The sequence below is a fragment of the Gallus gallus genome, chromosome 1, assembly GCF_016699485.2.
Source record: "Gallus gallus isolate bGalGal1 chromosome 1, bGalGal1.mat.broiler.GRCg7b, whole genome shotgun sequence".
Taxonomy (NCBI): Eukaryota; Metazoa; Chordata; class Aves; order Galliformes; family Phasianidae; genus Gallus; species Gallus gallus.
The window spans coordinates 27,653,108-27,670,996 of NC_052532.1; the positions used below are offsets into that span (position 1 = coordinate 27,653,108).

Consider the following 17,889-nt stretch of genomic DNA (forward strand, 5'->3'; position numbering starts at 1 on the left):
CCATGATTAATCTAAACAATATCATTTAATATTTGCAAAAATACTTGTATTTAGCATGTTATTAAGTAATAGCTTGTAAAATAGCTTTCTTTTAGTAAAGAACCGAGATGCAAATTATCTGCACAAAATGAATTCTGTTTTAAGAAAAATACTTCAAAGGCTTTCCAGCCCTTTCACTAAACTTAGTACAAAACAAATTTCATTACAGTGATTTTATGTATTTTCAGACCTTGGAACTAAAATAATATCTTAAGTAGTGGACAACATAAGAGAATTATCTGGAATTTGGTGCTGTAGCTTTTATTTTTTGCCCTATTTTACACTGCATGACTTAAGTGAAGTTATATGTAGTATTATAGCATGGTTCCAGTTTATAATCCTTTGCACACTGCTTTGTTTTTTCAAAGCTTGGGACTAAAAATGCTGTTCATTTAATTATCTATTTAAGTGTACTCTAAGTTTTTGGCGACTCTAATTGACCGGTTCATGTTTCTTAAATTACTCTGGTAGAAGTAATTACTGGATGGGTATGGTATTGGAGATAACTCTGAGAAAATCAGCACAAATAACAGCTCTAAAGAGGCGAGATTCCTCATCTGAATCACTTCTTGTGAGGCTTGTTGCAGGTTTATATCATACAAAGAGAGAAACAGATTAAATATATTCACTACATAAAATACCACACTAGGAAGAGATAGCTGACGTTTAGAGCTTAACATGAAGCAGTCATTATGTTAATTCTCATTCACATTTGCTAATGCTGTATTTTCAAGACTGTGTATGAATCTGTAGTGTATTGAGAATCAGATTTGTGGAATACACTGAGCACCTGACTGAACAGAATTACACAGATTATAGATTTAGATGGTAAAGCTCCAGGGAATTGGGCTTTTCCCCTACTAGAAAATAGCTATTTTCTATTATCTGAGTAAACAGTATTTTATTATAAATTTTTTAAACAAAATAGGAAAGTATTTAAACCATTTTTAGTATTTGTTAAGATGTGGTCAAGTTACCCTTGTCTTGCTCAGTAACAACAAAGAAAATATTACCTCATGTTTATTTTCTCAATTTTGTTTTCTTTATAGTTGTGAGCAGTCTGTCAGACTGTCTACCTTCTCAAAATTTTCAGCTGCATCCCACTGAATTAGAGATCAAACTCAAGGCATTGTAGAGATTAGCAACATTCCTTTAATTCCTGGTAGCATCTTAATTGCTCTCATCCAATCTCATAGTGAGTCATCTAAACAGATTCTGACGAAGACAGCTGTAGATTGCTGACTTGTGTTTTATGACACCTATGTTGACGAAGTAGCAAGCCCCTCTACAGAAAGGATCATAGCATCATAGAATATTTCAGGTTAGAAGGGACCTCAGCAAATCTCTAGTCCAATCTCCTGCTCAAAGTAAGGTCAGCTATTATGTCTGACCTATGGAAGGTAAAACAGCTTTGGAGTTTCTTACTAGTTACTGTAAAGGATTTAATAATGTCGTCCCAAGACTTTCCCATTTTGCAGATACGACAGTTGATTTTGGTCTGTGTAGATTTGATATTGTACATTAAACACCAATAAAAAAAATACTTGTAATCAATGCTAATGCAAGTTTATTTTTAATGGAATTGAACATTTTCCTAAATCTTTATTACTGGTTACTCATTCTCTCTCTTATTGAAATATCTGTGTTTCAGTTAATGATGGAGTAGATGACTCAAAAAATTTACTGAAACTTTTGAAAGTTTCACTGTCTTCTATGGGAGAGGTTAAGTAGCAGTACTGAGAAATTATACCACAGCTTTGATGACCTTATGATTGAATGGTTGTAGATGGCCTACAATCTCAACATAACCATTAACATTTTCCTGATAGATTTGAATCAGGTACATCTGTTTTGGTTTTGTATCTAGGTCTTTGTACTCTTCCTAGGATTGTTATAATGACATACCAACACAAGCCCAAAGCTCAGCCAGCAAAGTCAAAAGAGCCAGGACTATGCACAGCTACCTCAAAGGAGTGAGTGTCCTGGGCCTGTGCTGAAATGGAGACTGTGGCTGATGAGCAGAAAGTGCTAGCTGGTGCATTGAAGGTGTGCAGATGCTCAGGACCCTGGCATTTGAAACACAGCTTATAAATCCCTCTTCAGTGAGAGCTTCATCTGCAACTTTGTCTTGATGTAATGATACCTGCTCTAATAAATAGCATATATTCATAGCGCAAAGTCATACCTTTGAAGAAACATAATTTTTTTTGGAGAGCTGATATGTAAAACATTTAAAACAAAGTAAATATTACTAAGACCTAATCCACATCCACTTAGAGTAAACTGAAAGATTTTCATGGCCTTTATGAACATTAGAAACTGTCAAAGCAGCGATGAAAAGTAAAACTTGGGAAAAAAAAAAAAAAAAAAAAGAAAGTTTAAGAGTTTGCCAGCACTTAAAAGACCAAAAGGTCCTGATTTTTTGTTCTAAAATGAGATACCTGTGTTGGCATAACTCCAGTGATGAAGCCTGACTTCAACTGAGAGGATAACCAGGGACCCAAAATGCACTTAAGGACTGGGGCAATATATGAGAAATTTAACATTTCAGCAATTAAATCATTGAAATTGCATATAACTTTACTTTTAATCTACTTATGGTTTGCTGTTAAGTGAACGTTTATGAAATGTTCATATATATGAAATATTCCCAAATTTAAATGCCTTAGAAAGGCACAATGACCTGGTTTGCAGTTGCAGCACAGGCAATTAGCAAATTAAAAAAAAAAAAAAAGAAAATAACAAACTATCTTTATTAGAGGAAGTTCTTTCATGTAAGTACCTAAGAATAAATTGAAAAACCTTTCCCTGACTTCTATTTTCAAAACCCTTAAGGCAAATACACAAGAAAGATCATTCTATTCTATTTGAATTGGTATTTTTCCCATGAAATCATACATTTTTGATGTTGCACTGTAGAACAAATACAATTCCTTTAGAGCAGCTTGTAGATCTAACTGTTGAACAGGATTAGTAATAAGTATAGAAATTAGAAATGATACCAAATCACAAAAGGACGTGCAAGAGTAAGTATTACAGTTTCTATCCATAAAATGGAGCAACAGAGAATCTAGCACTAGATTACTACTGTAATTATTACTGGAAATGTTCTTTAATGTAGACATTGAAATTTGCGTGTTTCTTTACTGTACCTAGAAAAAAAAAAAAAAAGAGTAAAAAATACTATCTTTTCTCCATAATGTCAGAGATGCCTAGAGAAGCAGCTTGAGAGGACAGGTCAAAATATCTAATAGAAACGATTCTTATTTTCACTTGCTTTAGGTTTTTACTCCCCAAAGTGACAATAATGATCATTAATAGAATAATGGAATTACTGAGATATGCTTAACTGTAGGTGAATGGAGCATTCTTAAATAGGCAAACATCAATGTCTATTTTAGATAACTTTTGGTAGGCTGGATAGGTTGGATTTATGCAACAAATGTTAAGATCTGAGTATCTGAATATCTCAGAATGAATGTTTGTTTTCTGAGAGATATAACATTATTAATATACCTAATTAGTAAGAGTCTTACTTCTCTTAATGGTAGGAACACAGACTTTGATGTCTACACTACTTGGAAAAACTCTGTACTTTCTTCATATATTTGTGAAGTAGAAATAGACTACCCTTAGTAAATTATTTATGGCAGTTCTAATAACTGCCTAATCTCATTCCGCTTACTCCCAGATAATAAGCTGGGAATGTAAACACTGATGCTTTTTATGGAAAAAAAAACTATGATCAAGTGAAATATGAAATAGGGAGAACTATGTGTTTTCATTTTGGACCGTCAATTTACTTTCTGTGAGCTACATTTCAAGGTAAGGTGCGTCTCCTTATCAAAACTGATAATATGCCATTTGTTGTTTCTGAATATGACAGTTTCCTCACACAGGCAAAGGACTACACAATAGTTGCAAATATTTGGTATAATTCTGTTTAATTAAACTCAGTTTGACCTGAAGTTGAGAAATGGGCTTATTTCCAGGTTCACAGCATGGTTCTTGTAAAACTACATAGCCAGTTTTTCTAGGGGATATTGACTGCGATTCCAAGGTTTTTTTGTGTTTTTTTTCTTTTTCATCTGAAATCCTATTTTTCAGAAAGTTTTGGATATCCATCTAGATATTTTAGAAAAAGAGGCTAGACCATAACATGTAGGATCAAAATTATTCTAAATAAGAATAAAAGGTCTCAAGGATCTTTTCCTTTGTGGCAGTAGTGGAAGTGAAGCAACATGATGAAATTTATGTTTCTAGATAGAAATACAGTGCAAACAGTAAAAAGTAAGGGAAATAAGCTTTTACAAATCCCTTTTACATCTGTTAACATCCATGGGAATTCTGCCATTTACTACAAGTGGAAAAGTAGAACTCAAAGATATCAGATCTGAGTACCATCTATGAAAGATTTCTGGATTGTTCTTTCTGGTATGGAAATTTTAATGGCAATAGTTTTATTTGTGTGTTCTTAGCTGATAATTGTCTTATAATTACTTTTATACTGAACTCTGTTAAAACAATGTTAAATGGGAAAGTAGAAACAAACACACATAAAAAATAGTCAAGAAGGAATAAAGGATAACAATTGCAGGTGGGGCTCCCATAGTTGTTTTTTATCTACCCTGGTTTTACTGAAATATGTGCAGCAATATACAGTATCACCAGCATTGGAGATAGATAGAAGAACAAGACAACTTGTTCTTCAGAATCTGTGGATAATGGAGTAAAATAATAGACAGCCTAGGAGTTTTTAACCATGTTTTCTTTGGCTTATTTCTTGAAGTTGTTTTGCCGTGCTCTGAAGGCATTGAAGTGTCTATATTTGTGTGAACACAAATAGATTATCTCTTCTGATTGTTGCTAAGATAAAGCAGTAGTGAGGATGTGGTCCAGTTATAGTAGAACTTGTTCTGAATGTTGGATTCTTGAAATACTGAGGAAAGTTCATTCTACTAATGTTAGTCTATGCACTAATATCTAAGGGGTTTGCTTCTTACCAGTGTGGGTATTGGGTTTTTATGGTGTATGTCCAAGCATGGAGATTATTTCTGAGGCTGTGGAAGTGAAAAATGTATGTCTAGTGCTGTGCAGTCCCCCATATTATTGGGCTGTACTTTGTGCCCAATAAAAATAGAATTCAGCAGCTTAGGTGCTGTAGAGTACAGCACTTTTCCTTATGCATTTTTGCAGCTTAAAGTCTGAACTAGAATAATACTGGATATCCCTTTTGTCTCTTATTGTACAATAAAAATTGAATGACTGAAAATGTGTGTTTGTCTGACATAATATTGATGACTAGGTAATCTGTAGCAAAGCAACATTCAGAAGGATATGTTACCTGAATTATACGTGCTGGGCGAAATCGCTATTCAGACAACCATTTCCAGCTTTACAGATCATTATATTTGCAATTACCTCATTTTGTCTTCTCTCACCTCATAACGATACCTCTGCAAACTGGCATAATAGGTATTAATCTTTCCCTTTCTCTCGAGAGCTGTATTATTTTGGTCTTGTATTTGTGCTTACCGGTAAGTAACCAGCCAAACAAATTCAAATGGAGTGAACACTGAAATTATTGTATTCCAGGACTGTCATGAAACAGCTACTGTACAGTCTCAGCTGTCTTTTTTCAAAGTTAATGTGGCACATCCTGTATGAAAATAAATACATGTGCTACAAGGTGTAGTACACTGAATAGTATCTAGGATAAACTTGCAATGTTACGCTTAGAGGGTAACCAAAATGGCTGTGCTTTGTTATAAACTGATATTAAAAGGGAGTTACGCAGATAACATCCCTCAAGCTACACCGGTAATGAAACACCGCTCGACTGTAATTTTATTTTCATACTGAAAGATTTTTTTTTTTCTGCTTGTTTAGAATTTGGTAAGGGTAAACCTGTTGCACTGTTCCTGAAACACTTCTGCAGTGGGAAAGGAGGAATAATTTTTGAAAGACTTGCTGGTTTCTGTGTGGGGCATATGACAAATGACATTTTTATGTTGTGCAGTGGGTTTAGAGGAGTTCTACAAGGAAGAGAAATATTTTGGAGATTTAGCTCCATGTGAGCCTTGGCTGGAGTAGGCTTTCCTGCCTCTCTGCTCCTGTGGCAAGCAACATGGGGCCAGCAGGGTGGGAAATTCAACAGCTAATGCTGTACTTATTGGAAACATGGGGAATTAGCTCACTGTTCAGTGTAATCTTCAAAACTTGCTGATGCTTGATGTGACCTCTAGAGAAAGCTGCTTTCCAGCAGAGTGGAGAAGAAGTTCAGGGGCCTGCAAGAACTCGGGAAAACGAATGAACATGGAGTAAGGAAAAGAATGAATATCTCTACTCCTCTGATTTACAGCTACCATGAAACTGGCTAAAATGTTCGAGAAAAGTCTCTGTTTACACATAAAAATTATCCCTGTCAAGACAAACAATTTTATTAGAACTTCAGGTACAGAAAAATCACATGAATATGATATAAACAGTGACATGAATAGATCTCTGTTTTCAGCAGAGATGTGTTATTATACAGCGGAAGTAGAAGACATTTGTGTTTATCCTTATTCAGGGAACAACTTAAACATTTGCACTTATTTAAGTGCCTCCCAATTGAGAGATATATTTGGCTTGCTGTCTCGAATATGGATGACTTTGCATTTCATCACCAGGATTACAGAGCCAACTAATATGACTGCCAGCAAGGATTTCCTCAAACCACTCAGCACCACACTAGAAGAGCCCCAGTAATTTCTGACATTTGTGTTGCCATCACATTGCCTTTGTAAAAGGCCATTAGAGGACTCTTCTTCCCCAGGATGATGGCTGTGCTGTGGTGATTTAAAAAATGTCTCAGTGCACAACTTTGCTCCTTGTTGTGTGTTATAGTACATGTTTTTTTTTAATCTGGATTATTAGTCTGTAATTTATTCAACAGGCAGTTTCTGAAATTGTCTGATCCCTAGGCAGAAAATTGTATACACATTTTTTTGTAATACTGACAACTGAATATCCAAGGGAAATTTGGCACAATATCAAGACAGATATTTTCACTTTTCCTCTACCGAAAGTTTGAGATTTTTAGAGTATTTCCTGGCAGAGTCTTATTTGTCTGACAAGTACCCTCTAGTAAAAGACTCTTGGGGTTATTCTAATAATCAGTAGATACCTTGAAAAAAACAGAACCCCTGTAGCATTTAATTTGGCTTTGCAGTATTTAACTCTAAGCATAGATGCTTATGCAGGAAAGGGAACTGTCAAATGATTTCTTTTGCACCACTGTTGTCAAAAAACATTTCCCAGTTTCACTGGTATTGTGGGAGTTGAAAGCAGAGAAGAGGAAAAAAATTTCTCTGTTCTAATTCAGAGGTCAGTTGAATTAAGATACCATTAAATTTGGGGCAGATATTTTAATGAATTCCATAAATACAGCAGATGAATAGAAATAATGGGAGCACAGAGATCTTATTTCCTTTGAATTACTGCTTGTGGCCAAGCAGTTACTGCAAGCAGGCTGGCTGAAAGAGAATGAGTTATATTGAGAGAAATCTTTGGTAAAGAAGAAATATTTCCAAATGAAGGATAACTGCTTCAAGGATGCATTATATATATAAATATATATTTATGAAATTACGCTTTCCTTTGATTTTAATGTCTATGCAATTGTGCTGTGCAGCAAACCAGTCAGCAGGCTTGGGAACACTAGGGGTGAGTGCCCATCTGTAGCTTGTTCTTTCAAGCAGTTGGTAAATTAGAGCTAAGAAATTATAAAATAGAAGTAAATGAGCATAAGTTTAACTTATCAAATAATATCTCCTTCACTTGTATAACTAGAGCATGTCTTTAAATGTTGAGAGAAGAAAACATGCACATGTTGACTTCCTTGTTTCATTTGCTGTTCATTTTTGTTATGCTTGGTTGATTGTATAGCACCATCTTCCATATATAAAGAAGAGGAAATCCTGTCAGAGGAGGGCAAGGGGATCAAGCAAAATTGTGAAAGTAGTTTGTATTTTGTGCTTGTGAAAGTGCTCTTTCTCACCAGGTAGCACACTCAGCTACTCCAATAGAACCCAAGGTGGAATAATTTTATTGACATCCATACTGGGTATTCATTTGGTGCAAATGAATGCAGCTTCATTTGCTGTGATAGTGAAATTTATCAGTTCAGGTCAGCTGAGGATATGAATTTATTCTGATGATATTGGTGATATCATGTATAGATTTGTTGTGGTGACATTGATGACATCATTTATAGATTTTGTGTATTACACTGAGGTCTATACTGTTGGTTTGAATAAAGTTTTTAGCATCAAAAATATTAACAAATGATGTTTGTGAACAATGATGTTTCACAACAGTGGCATTTCACAGTTTGTGGGCTAGACAGCTGAGTAAGTAAAAGGCAAGGTAATTTGGTTTTCCAGGTACCTTACTGTTGTAATGAGAAGTATTGATTTTCTAGTAATACTAATGTGTTTAATGACCTTTTTAATGACATCTGTCACTACTGTTTCTTCTCAAATTCGACAGGCATTTTCCTCTCAAAAAAGGCATGGATTTTAATTGCTTGTTATATTGTCAGAGTGAGAATTAGTATTCTTTTTAAAGTAATACAGGGAATTAAAAACATGGGAATTAAAAATAAAGAAGTAAGTTATGTTTTAAAAGTTACACATTTTTAGACAAATATACTTTGGAGAACAGTTGCTTGAGCAGTACATGTCACTAGTTTGTCACTGTCAGATTTGGCTAGTTGTTATTCTGTAGAATTTAAAGTGGAAGGGTTTGCTGAGATACCTTCTGGCAGAATCTCTCTCAAGACTTTTGTTTGTTTTGCTCCATCTTTTAATGGTACTAAGTTAAGGAGAGATATATGAATTAACAAAAACACCGATGTACCAGAACTTATGGTATACTCATTCCTAGAGTTTAAACGGTGTTTGTTTGTCAATGGTGACATTACTTTCAGAAGTAAGATAGAGCTTGCCTTACATATCTCTTTGTTTTTACTTCTTATTTTCTTCCACTGTCAGCTGCTCTCAAATTTGGCTATCAAACACCATCCATTTAAGGGTACCGTGGTACTCATGAAAGATAAGGATTAGGAGGTGAGTGTCACTGGAAGTGGCTGCAGCACTGCTACATGGCTTGCTCTCACTTGCAAACACTTCATTTTCTCCTGTGGTCTCGAGGGACGAGTGATCACAAGTGATTTGCAGGACACGAGGATTTTCATAAGCTGCTTTTCTTCATCGCTTAACAAAGATTATGCATGATATTTATGACCTGCGTGACAGGTAGCAGCGGTGCCTGACTGACCAGGTCTCGCTGCGGTGTCGGAGCGGCTCTTCCCGCTCCCGGCCCACCTGCAGGCACGGCCTGCTACCGCGCTCAGGCCCACCGCCCGGGAAGGCGGCACGGCGCGGTTGCCATGACAACGTCAGCCAGTCCCCGTCTGACAGTACCACGTTACTGCAGGAGCTTGTAGGGAGTATTAACCAAAACAGTCAGCCAGCACTCGCGCTGGCGTGCTGGTTGGGATCGCGTGTGCTGTGCGCTCAGACACTGCATCTACATTGCATGTTTCTGTGTGCATGCACGTTTGGAAGGTACAGATTTTACTGAAACGCTGTGGCATATCTATATAATGCGTTAAAGTAGTGCATTAGAGTATGGGTGGGAAAAGCAGTGTAGATTAGTATGAAGTTATCCACAGCTCCTTAATTTTTCCATTAAAATGAGTGAGAATAAAGTCAGAAAAGCTGAGCATGTCGCACAATCTGCAATAGAAAAAGTTTCGTCTGAGTACTCCTTTGCATATAGCACGAAGAGAGCAGAATCAGGCTCTCCTCCTTCTTGCATACTACCTTCTGCAAACCAGTAGCTTGAAATTCTGCTTTTAGCAACTAACATGCACATGCAGTGTGGGTGGAAAGGGGATATCGAATTAATTGAACCAGGGGTTGTGGTTCACGTCATGAAATAAACCAGCTTGCTTTACAGATTTCATACAGCAGCTGTAACAGAGGAAGCGAGCTTGCCAATAGCAGGAGCTAATGCTTCAATACCTTTCATTCTCTACTCTGAAAAGGAAACCTCTTCTTAAGCTCATTCATTTTCCAGAGGGAAAATCGAATGCTGTGGCATCTTGTCAGAGCTGCTTTATCGTCACCATTTACAAAGGTCACCTGAATTAATTGACTTCTTACTCTACATATTGTTAAGATACCCATTTCCTGACATTTTTGGGAAGGTGGCAGGCTTACAGCCATTGGCTCTCTGTTTCACAGGGTTTGTTTCTGAATACACAGTAACGGAAATTACAAGTAAATAATTGTATTGCTACAACAGATCAGGTTCTTTATGATGTTCTGCAAGGTGTACAGGGTGGGTGGTGGTAGAGAGGGAAGGGGTTGAGGAAATGATCTATATACTGAGCTGTTTATAATGCAGGCATAGCATTCTTAAAGGCAAACAAAAACATGAAGGAAGATTACAGTTTTTTTTTTTTTTTTTTTTTTTTTTTTTCCCCCACTTTTAAGCATGCAGCAGATAGCTAACCTGTCTTTTTCATGGTGTAAACTAAAATCTCTCTGGCTTTCACTGGTGCATGCATCACAGATCCATGCTGATGGACTTCACTGAATGTGTTTTCATCTGAAGGGATACTAGGATACTGTTATACTGCATAGAAGAAATGACATACACAGACAAATACAAACACATTGGGCAACAATGTTGCTAGCATGAAATTTTATGTTGATTATATTTTTTTCTGGTCTCCCCCAGACACATTTACTGCCCCCTCAGCCTCCCTGTGTTGGGTTCTTCTTTCTGAACAGCAGTGCTGGGCAAAAACTCAAACTAGACATGTGAACACAAAGACAGAGAAAGCAAAGATAAACAGTTTCGTGCCTTCCTGTACTAAAGCAGGCACAGCTTTTACAGTGGTGGATTTGAACAGTCTCCTTATATGAAAGTACACTTTGGAGGCACCCTGCTGTGATCCTGTTAATTACCAAAGAAGATGAGAACTCTCCTGCTTAATGCGATCCTTTTTACCTAGTGCGTCCGTTCCAGCTGCATCAGTAATCAGACATTCACACTGTCCCTTCTGACTGAAAAGGGGATGTTTTTAAAGCGAAGTCATTTGCCACAGTCCTTAAGATGTAGCCTGGCAGAAATTCAATAACTGTTTGTGATATGCTCACTCAGCCTTGCCGCTCTGTGAGCTTTAGGTCCTGACATAAACAGCATTTCCCTTAATCCTAGCCCTGGTGAGAAGAAAGGAGGCTGTCCTGTGTCTTGTTTTATTGGTTTCAAAACACAGAGCAACTGTGTAATTTGATTTTGCAACTGAGACATCAGGGGGAACGTTCTCCCTTTATGATTTGGTACCCTTTGATGTTCTTTCAAGCTAACAAATGCACAATTCTGATACTCTCACAAGCATATTTAGATTATGTCCGGCACAAAAAGCAAATTGCATTTGCATTTCTGGTCAGGAAGTAAAATGTGAAAATATGCTAGTAAAACTTTACAAAAAGAAGAAAGAGTTCACATGTTAAGATATAAAGACAAGATAGAAAATAAAGAGGAACTTACCTTTCAATAAGAGTAGTTTCAGAGCTGGAGGAGTTCTTGCATCTCAGTAATTTTGATCCTCAGTTCAGGCAACCACATACTTGTATTAAAGCCAGAGTCTGAATACGTGTGTGTATGCGTGGGTGTGTGTCTAATGGTATATAATACAGAGATGTATCTATCGATATCCTACAGCATGAAAGACTCTCTGTGCTGCCAGCTGAGATCCCTTATGTTTGCCAGGGCGCTGTTGCTGACTGCCTGGCTGAGGCTCGCAATCCAGAGGGGGGAGCGGGAGCGAGGGATCGCTGCTCGCTAGCTCTTATTTCTCCTTGTTTCCATGGTGGTTAGCGGTGCCTCGTCCACCCTCTGGGCTGTCACTCTGACATGGTGCTGCCTGCTCAGCGGTCATTAATAACTGAGCCCCTTCCACTCCCCAGAGAGGAGCCAGTGCTCCGGTGTGCCCAGCTGCAGCGTAGTGCGCGGCTGCGCCAGCCTGGTTGGCCGTGGGAAGCTGTCTGTTACGTGACACTGATGCTTCGGGGACGGATGCACGATACGAGCCTCTGTATGCTCCAGACACCTCTTCCGATTTGTGGGAGTTACAGGACATGGTTTGTGTTTTCGCAGAACAGCTCGGGAGGTCTAAATGCCTTATTTTTATTTTTCTAGGGCTATGTAAAGGATGTTGTCTGTGTTGGGAACAACTGATTAGAGATCACTGAAGTTCTGCAGAGGTTACTGCAGTTCAAGGGATGCTGTCTGTGGAACCATTCAGGAAAATTGCCATCATTTTGCTGCTTTTTTTTTTTTTTTAGTGTAAGGAAATAAAGGATTTTTCATATTCCTATTCCTAATTTTATTATATATACATATGTATTTTTTTTTGCGTGTTTATTAACAAAAAATAAGAGCAATAACGCACCTTTCTGAGAAATAAGGAAAGTCAAGAATGAATTGAGGAAGGGGGTTGGTGAAATACAGTCAGTTTCCTTCAACACCTCTCTACCTGACTGTCTCCTCTGTGGCCATCCAAGTATGTAAACAAAGGACTACACAGATTTTGCCTTTCCAGCCTTCCTTCTTCCTGATCTTTTTCCTTTCACCCTTCTTTGTGTCATGTTCTTTGGTTTCAGCTTTTTTCTTTTTTCTGTGTGAACAAAGGTCATACGAACTGTGGAGGTTTCAAACATCATTAAATAATTCAAAAATCTTTTATCAGTTTAAGGGAAATCTGCACTGAAATTTGTTATCCCTTTCAGGTATAAAAAAACAACAAATGAGACAGATGCCATTAGGAGAAGTTTTCTGTTGTGCATACTGTTTTCTTTATGAAGGAAATTATTTGGTAATAGAAGATTGACAATAGTAAAATACAAAGAGTTGGTTGTCAACAGGTCGAAACTAAGAAAATGTTGGCTGTCTTGCATGAATTCAGCATTCCAGCCCTGACTGACACAGCCCACCCTCTAGTGGAGCACAAGGAAATTTGGTTCTCATTTCACACTTCTGCTATGTTTTTTCCAGACTTCCTAATAACGGTATGAAATATTTCTGAATATTTAGCAAACAATGTTAAGTTAGTGTACTTCTTGCAACAGCAATAGCACCAGATTTCTATTATGAAATGTTTACTATTTTATGAAAACTCTATTTCATTTTGATTCACTTTGATATTGTAGACTGCATTATTTTTGTTTTTATTCAGTAAGAAAATGATTTTACACTTCACAAAATCACTTACTCTGAAAACTGAATTAAGGCAATGGCAAATTCTCGAATATATTACTTTGTTTATAATTGGTTAGGGAAAAATTCTGTAAAATACAACTCACTGGTACTTACATTGTTGTGGCTGTAATAAAGCAGCAGCTTTTATTTTTCCTTCTTCCTCTAATTTTTAAATACTGAAACTAGAATAAGTAAAAGAAGTGACTTTATTATTCTTTAAAACTGTGTGCAATCCAGTTTTCATACATGCAACTGAGTAGAACAGTGTCATAAATGAAGTATGGGCATTTAAGTGATGTGGAAAATACATACAGTATTCTAGGGTGGGTGGAAGGCCTCTGGCCCCTTTTTTTTCTCCCATTATTGTGGACTTTTTTATTTTCCCTAATGTGAACTAGAGAAACAAAACCACTTGGGGCCAATGCGTCTTTTGCTACCTTTCATTTCTTTTTGCCTTATGCTGGGGACAGGGAACACCTCAGGCCAGAAGGATTTCACATCACCTTTCCATAGGATCAGAATTCATCAGAGAAATCTGATCTCCTTTTCACCAGGAGGTGGTTCATAGCACAATACTTCATCACCACAAGCTGCAGATGCAAACTGTTGTAAGCTTCCCAAAGTGAACCTATGAGCATTCCATACTGCTTCCATCTTAAGAGCCTGTTTTCCTGAGTCAAGGCTCAGGATGGTTCAAGAAAGCACAGCCAAAAGCCAGAAGGAGAAGACTGCTTGTCATGCTTGCTGCCATAGAAAAAATGAAAATCCTGCCTGATTCAAGCCATGTAGGTAATCATACCTAGCCCTGAATGAAAGACGTAAACCTGTGCTCCAGTTATGAGGAATAGGGTGAGTGCAGGGATGAGAAGGAAGATAAAAGAAAGGATAAGAGAATTTAATAAAATCTTGCCAGGATTAAAAATAGGAAAAGGTCCTGTTAAAGCTGACAAAGTGCTCCTACTTCTCAGATCTCATCATGGAAAAATTAAGATCTGGAGTAAAGGGACCGCCGCTGTTCTACATAAAGGCCTCTTGTGTTTTGCCCCTAACCTCACATACCATAATTCATTCAAAATCTGGCTTTCTAGTTAGCATGAGAATCATGCAAAATCATATTCAGTGATTTGACATGTGAAATTAAGATTATATAAGTGCTTCATTTTGGTTGATTGGTATGGACTGTGTAATTAGAAGTCTAAATAATTAAATCAGTTGAAGTATACTTGCATAAAGAAAGTGAGTTCTTATGATAGAGTATATATGCAATTAAAATACCTCCTTGATAGGCATACATTTACATATTAGTTATAATGTTATTATATCATAATAAAGTTCTGAGTCATAAAAAAGTGAAATAATTGAATTTTTTAATTTAGCTGATGCAAAAGAATATATTTTTTTTTCCCAAACTATCTGCTGGAGAAAAATACCTTTTGTAACAATACAATCACGATGATTAGGATTCATTAAGTTATTTTCCTGCTGATTTCAGTATTATGCTTGGTGGTTTTAAAATAGCAGTGTAATCTATTTCACCAGAATTATATATATAGCTTATTAGGTTACAGGATAGGAAAAAAAGAATCTCAGACTGAAAGAGATATGATGAAAGTAATATATGCTAGCTCCAGGTATCTATTTTGCATGCATTTTATCTGATTACTGGGTCCACATGATAATAAGTAATTATTTATCTGGACAATTAGTGTGATGCATAAAAGCCCTAGTTATTAAAATACAATGGTTCTATGCCAGCATTTTTCTTAAAATTGAAAGAGGATTTCAAAACTTTTTTTTTTTTTTTTTTTTTTTTTTTTTTTTTTTTTTTTAATTAGGGTGAAGGATGGAGCATCTCTGGCCTTTCATATCCTGTAGGCTTATTGTGGCTTAGGGAATTAAAGACCAGTTCTAGTATTTTTAGGCTCAGATAATGCAGCTATAGTTAAAATACTGCAAGTGTAGTTTAAAAGTGAATAAATATTGTGCAATTAAATGAAAAAACCCACAAACACAAGTATTTGATTTAAATTCTAAGATGAAACACTTTATATTAAAATTAGCAATTAGAAAATTCTTATGTGTGTGTGCTTATCCACACTGATTATGTCCACATGTAAAGCAGCAGACACACTTTAAGTAGCTTTATCAATTATGAATACATTTGCCCTTTCCTTACTTTCTGAGGCACCAAAGTGACAAACAAGAGGGTCAAGTGGAGACTCTTTGCCCTCTTCCCTCCTGTAGCCCTTAGAGCAGAAGAGGAGGGAGCTGACGTTTAACAGATGAATTCTTACCAGCTCTGCAAAACATTCTCCTCTCGTATCTGCCATGTGAGGTGTGGGGGGATGCTCCATTTGGGATGAAAGCTGAAATTGTTCACATTCAAGAAAATCTATCTTGTGACTTCATCAATGAACTTATTAATTGACTTATTAATTATAGCCAGTTGTCATGCATGATGTGTCTTAAAGAGAGACAAAAAGGCCATTGCTTCCTGTAACCCTGTTCTAGCAGCGTTTTCAGCGCTGTTTATACAAGGACATTAACCTGACACTGTCACATTCCTGTTTAGATATTATGGCAACTAACTATTGACATTTTCCTAAGGGCTACGCTTCCATACAGACGAGTAGTAACTTACATTAATGTGTCTCCCTCTGCAATTGAACCATTTATTCATTGCAAAAGCAAAAGCAACGCTTCCAACTATGTTTTATTTATATATATATATTTTGAGATGGAAGGCTTATTGCCAACAATTAATGTGAGCTTCTAAGTACAGTTGTACTTCATAATGGAGAGTGTTATGCTCACCTTACTTAACCTGCTAGCAACTTTGTTTTATTAGATCTCAGAGTTAGTGTTGATAGGGATAAAGCAGATGGAAACAAATCCAGGCCATGAACCTGTAAATAATTTCCCGTAAGGTTAAGTTCACATCTACACAAAGCACCAGATACTACATTGAAAGCTATGTAGGTAGTAGGTGCTGTACAACTTGGCAAAACTGGAACTGCTTAGTAAAAGGAGCTGTATAGTACAGGCAAGTTCAATCACATGATGTGGATGAATGAAAGCAGTGGTGATGCCTATCTTGGTGATGGAGGAAATTTTACATATTCTAGCAAATTTGCCTGTTCATGTAGCAGTTATGTTCTATGAAACAGAAAATACAAGCTCCCAAGAAAGAACTATGGTAGGATTCCTTGTTACAGATCTCAATGCTATAGTCAGCCTTTCTGAAGAACAACATGAGTCTAAAAAATCTTAAAGTGTTTTGTTTCATGCTGGCACCTGTCAGGTCCAACTCAGAGTAATATCAGAGTTTTTCTAATTTTCATCTCTGGATCTATTTTCATAGGCAGGAATCTCTGGTATAGCAGCATCCACTGAAGGCTAGAAATGAGTCACACGTAGCAACCACCATCTCGCTATGCTGCGTAGGAATCTTAATGAAGTTGGAGTAGTGAAAAGCAGCTAGAGAGTTCTTACATGCAGCTGGATTAGGTCGATGAATTATGGGTTCTGTAAAGAGGTTTTCAACCTCAGTGTATGTGTTTCAGTTTTAGAACTGATTTAATCTCTATGTTTTATGTCTTAACTTGTGATCATGTCTCAGTTTTTATAAGCTATAATAGTTAGATGTAGTTTATTGGGATCTTCACAATGGTAGTTCTTTAAATCTGAGATTCCCTTCTTGATTTCATGAGGATCTACCTGGTATTCATGAGACTTCATGCATGCATAGGATATACCTTATAGATCCATGGCTGTCTGAGTTTATGTGTCTGTGGCTGGTGAAGGAAGAGGTGGCAGTAATGATTTAAAGATAGTGCCTAGAACTTTCCTCCTGATTGCAGCCTGGCATAATTCTTACAGCTGGTGGAAAGTTGTGTCTTAATTGAGAGAATTTCTTCTTCTTTTTTTTTTTTTTGCTCATGTCTGTTTTCCTTTCTATGGAGAATTAACTGAATTTCTATCTGAAACAGGTTGACCCCTTTTCTATTAACACAGAGTGGTGTGGTACATACAGCACATGATCAAGGAACTTCAACGCTATTTTGTTATAGTTTATTGTGGTTTAATATTAAAAATGGATGGACAACAATACTAATTCTAGATTATTTGCTTTTCATTTACATAAATCATACTGCTGAGTTAAAAATCTGTACAGGCTTATTAAGCTAAATATTAGAACTAGAATATCATTTTGCTCTCAGTTGTCTTTGCTCTGAGACTATGACAAGTATCATAGTAGTTTTCCCATGCCATAAGTAGCATTCTCAAGCTGTGGTCATAGATAATTGTTATTAAGTAATTTTGGTGGTGATGAGGAACAGCACAGATATGGGCAATGTATGTTCGGAATATGGTTACTAATGATAGTTTAAATCAAGTGCACTAAATTATCAAAATGAATCGCATGCCAAAGTGAAGTTCTTAGCAGTTTATTTACACAATTTCATTTCTTACAATTTGCAGATCTAGAAAATTGATTAAAAGGTTACTGAAAAATGCAACATCTATACTGAT

General features: G+C 36.6%; 2 protein-coding genes across 15 annotated transcripts in view; one reads left to right on the forward strand and one right to left on the reverse strand.

Annotated features, from left to right (window-relative positions):
* The window catches only part of LRRN3 (leucine rich repeat neuronal 3), a 37,192-nt gene extending 25,061 nt beyond the window's left edge, over window positions 1–12,131 (reverse strand). For both annotated transcript variants that reach the window (XM_001232593.7, XM_015282409.4), the window contains exon 1: window positions 11,647–12,131. The gene's annotated coding sequence lies outside the window, so the exon portion shown is untranslated. The remainder of the gene's footprint in view (window positions 1–11,646) is intronic.
* IMMP2L (inner mitochondrial membrane peptidase subunit 2) overlaps window positions 1–17,889 on the forward strand; it is a 449,807-nt gene that overhangs the window by 213,133 nt on the left and 218,785 nt on the right. Inside the window, exon 4 of one of the 13 annotated variants that reach the window (XM_040693738.2) lies at window positions 12,298–14,367. The exons of 11 other annotated variants lie outside the window; for them this stretch is intronic. In XM_040693738.2, coding sequence (XP_040549672.1) covers window positions 12,298–12,307 — 10 coding nt within the window. In that variant the 3' untranslated portion in view covers window positions 12,308–14,367. Of the gene's footprint in view, window positions 1–12,297; window positions 14,368–17,889 lie in introns of those variants that run through there. One more of the 13 variants, XM_040693687.2, reaches the window with a different exon arrangement.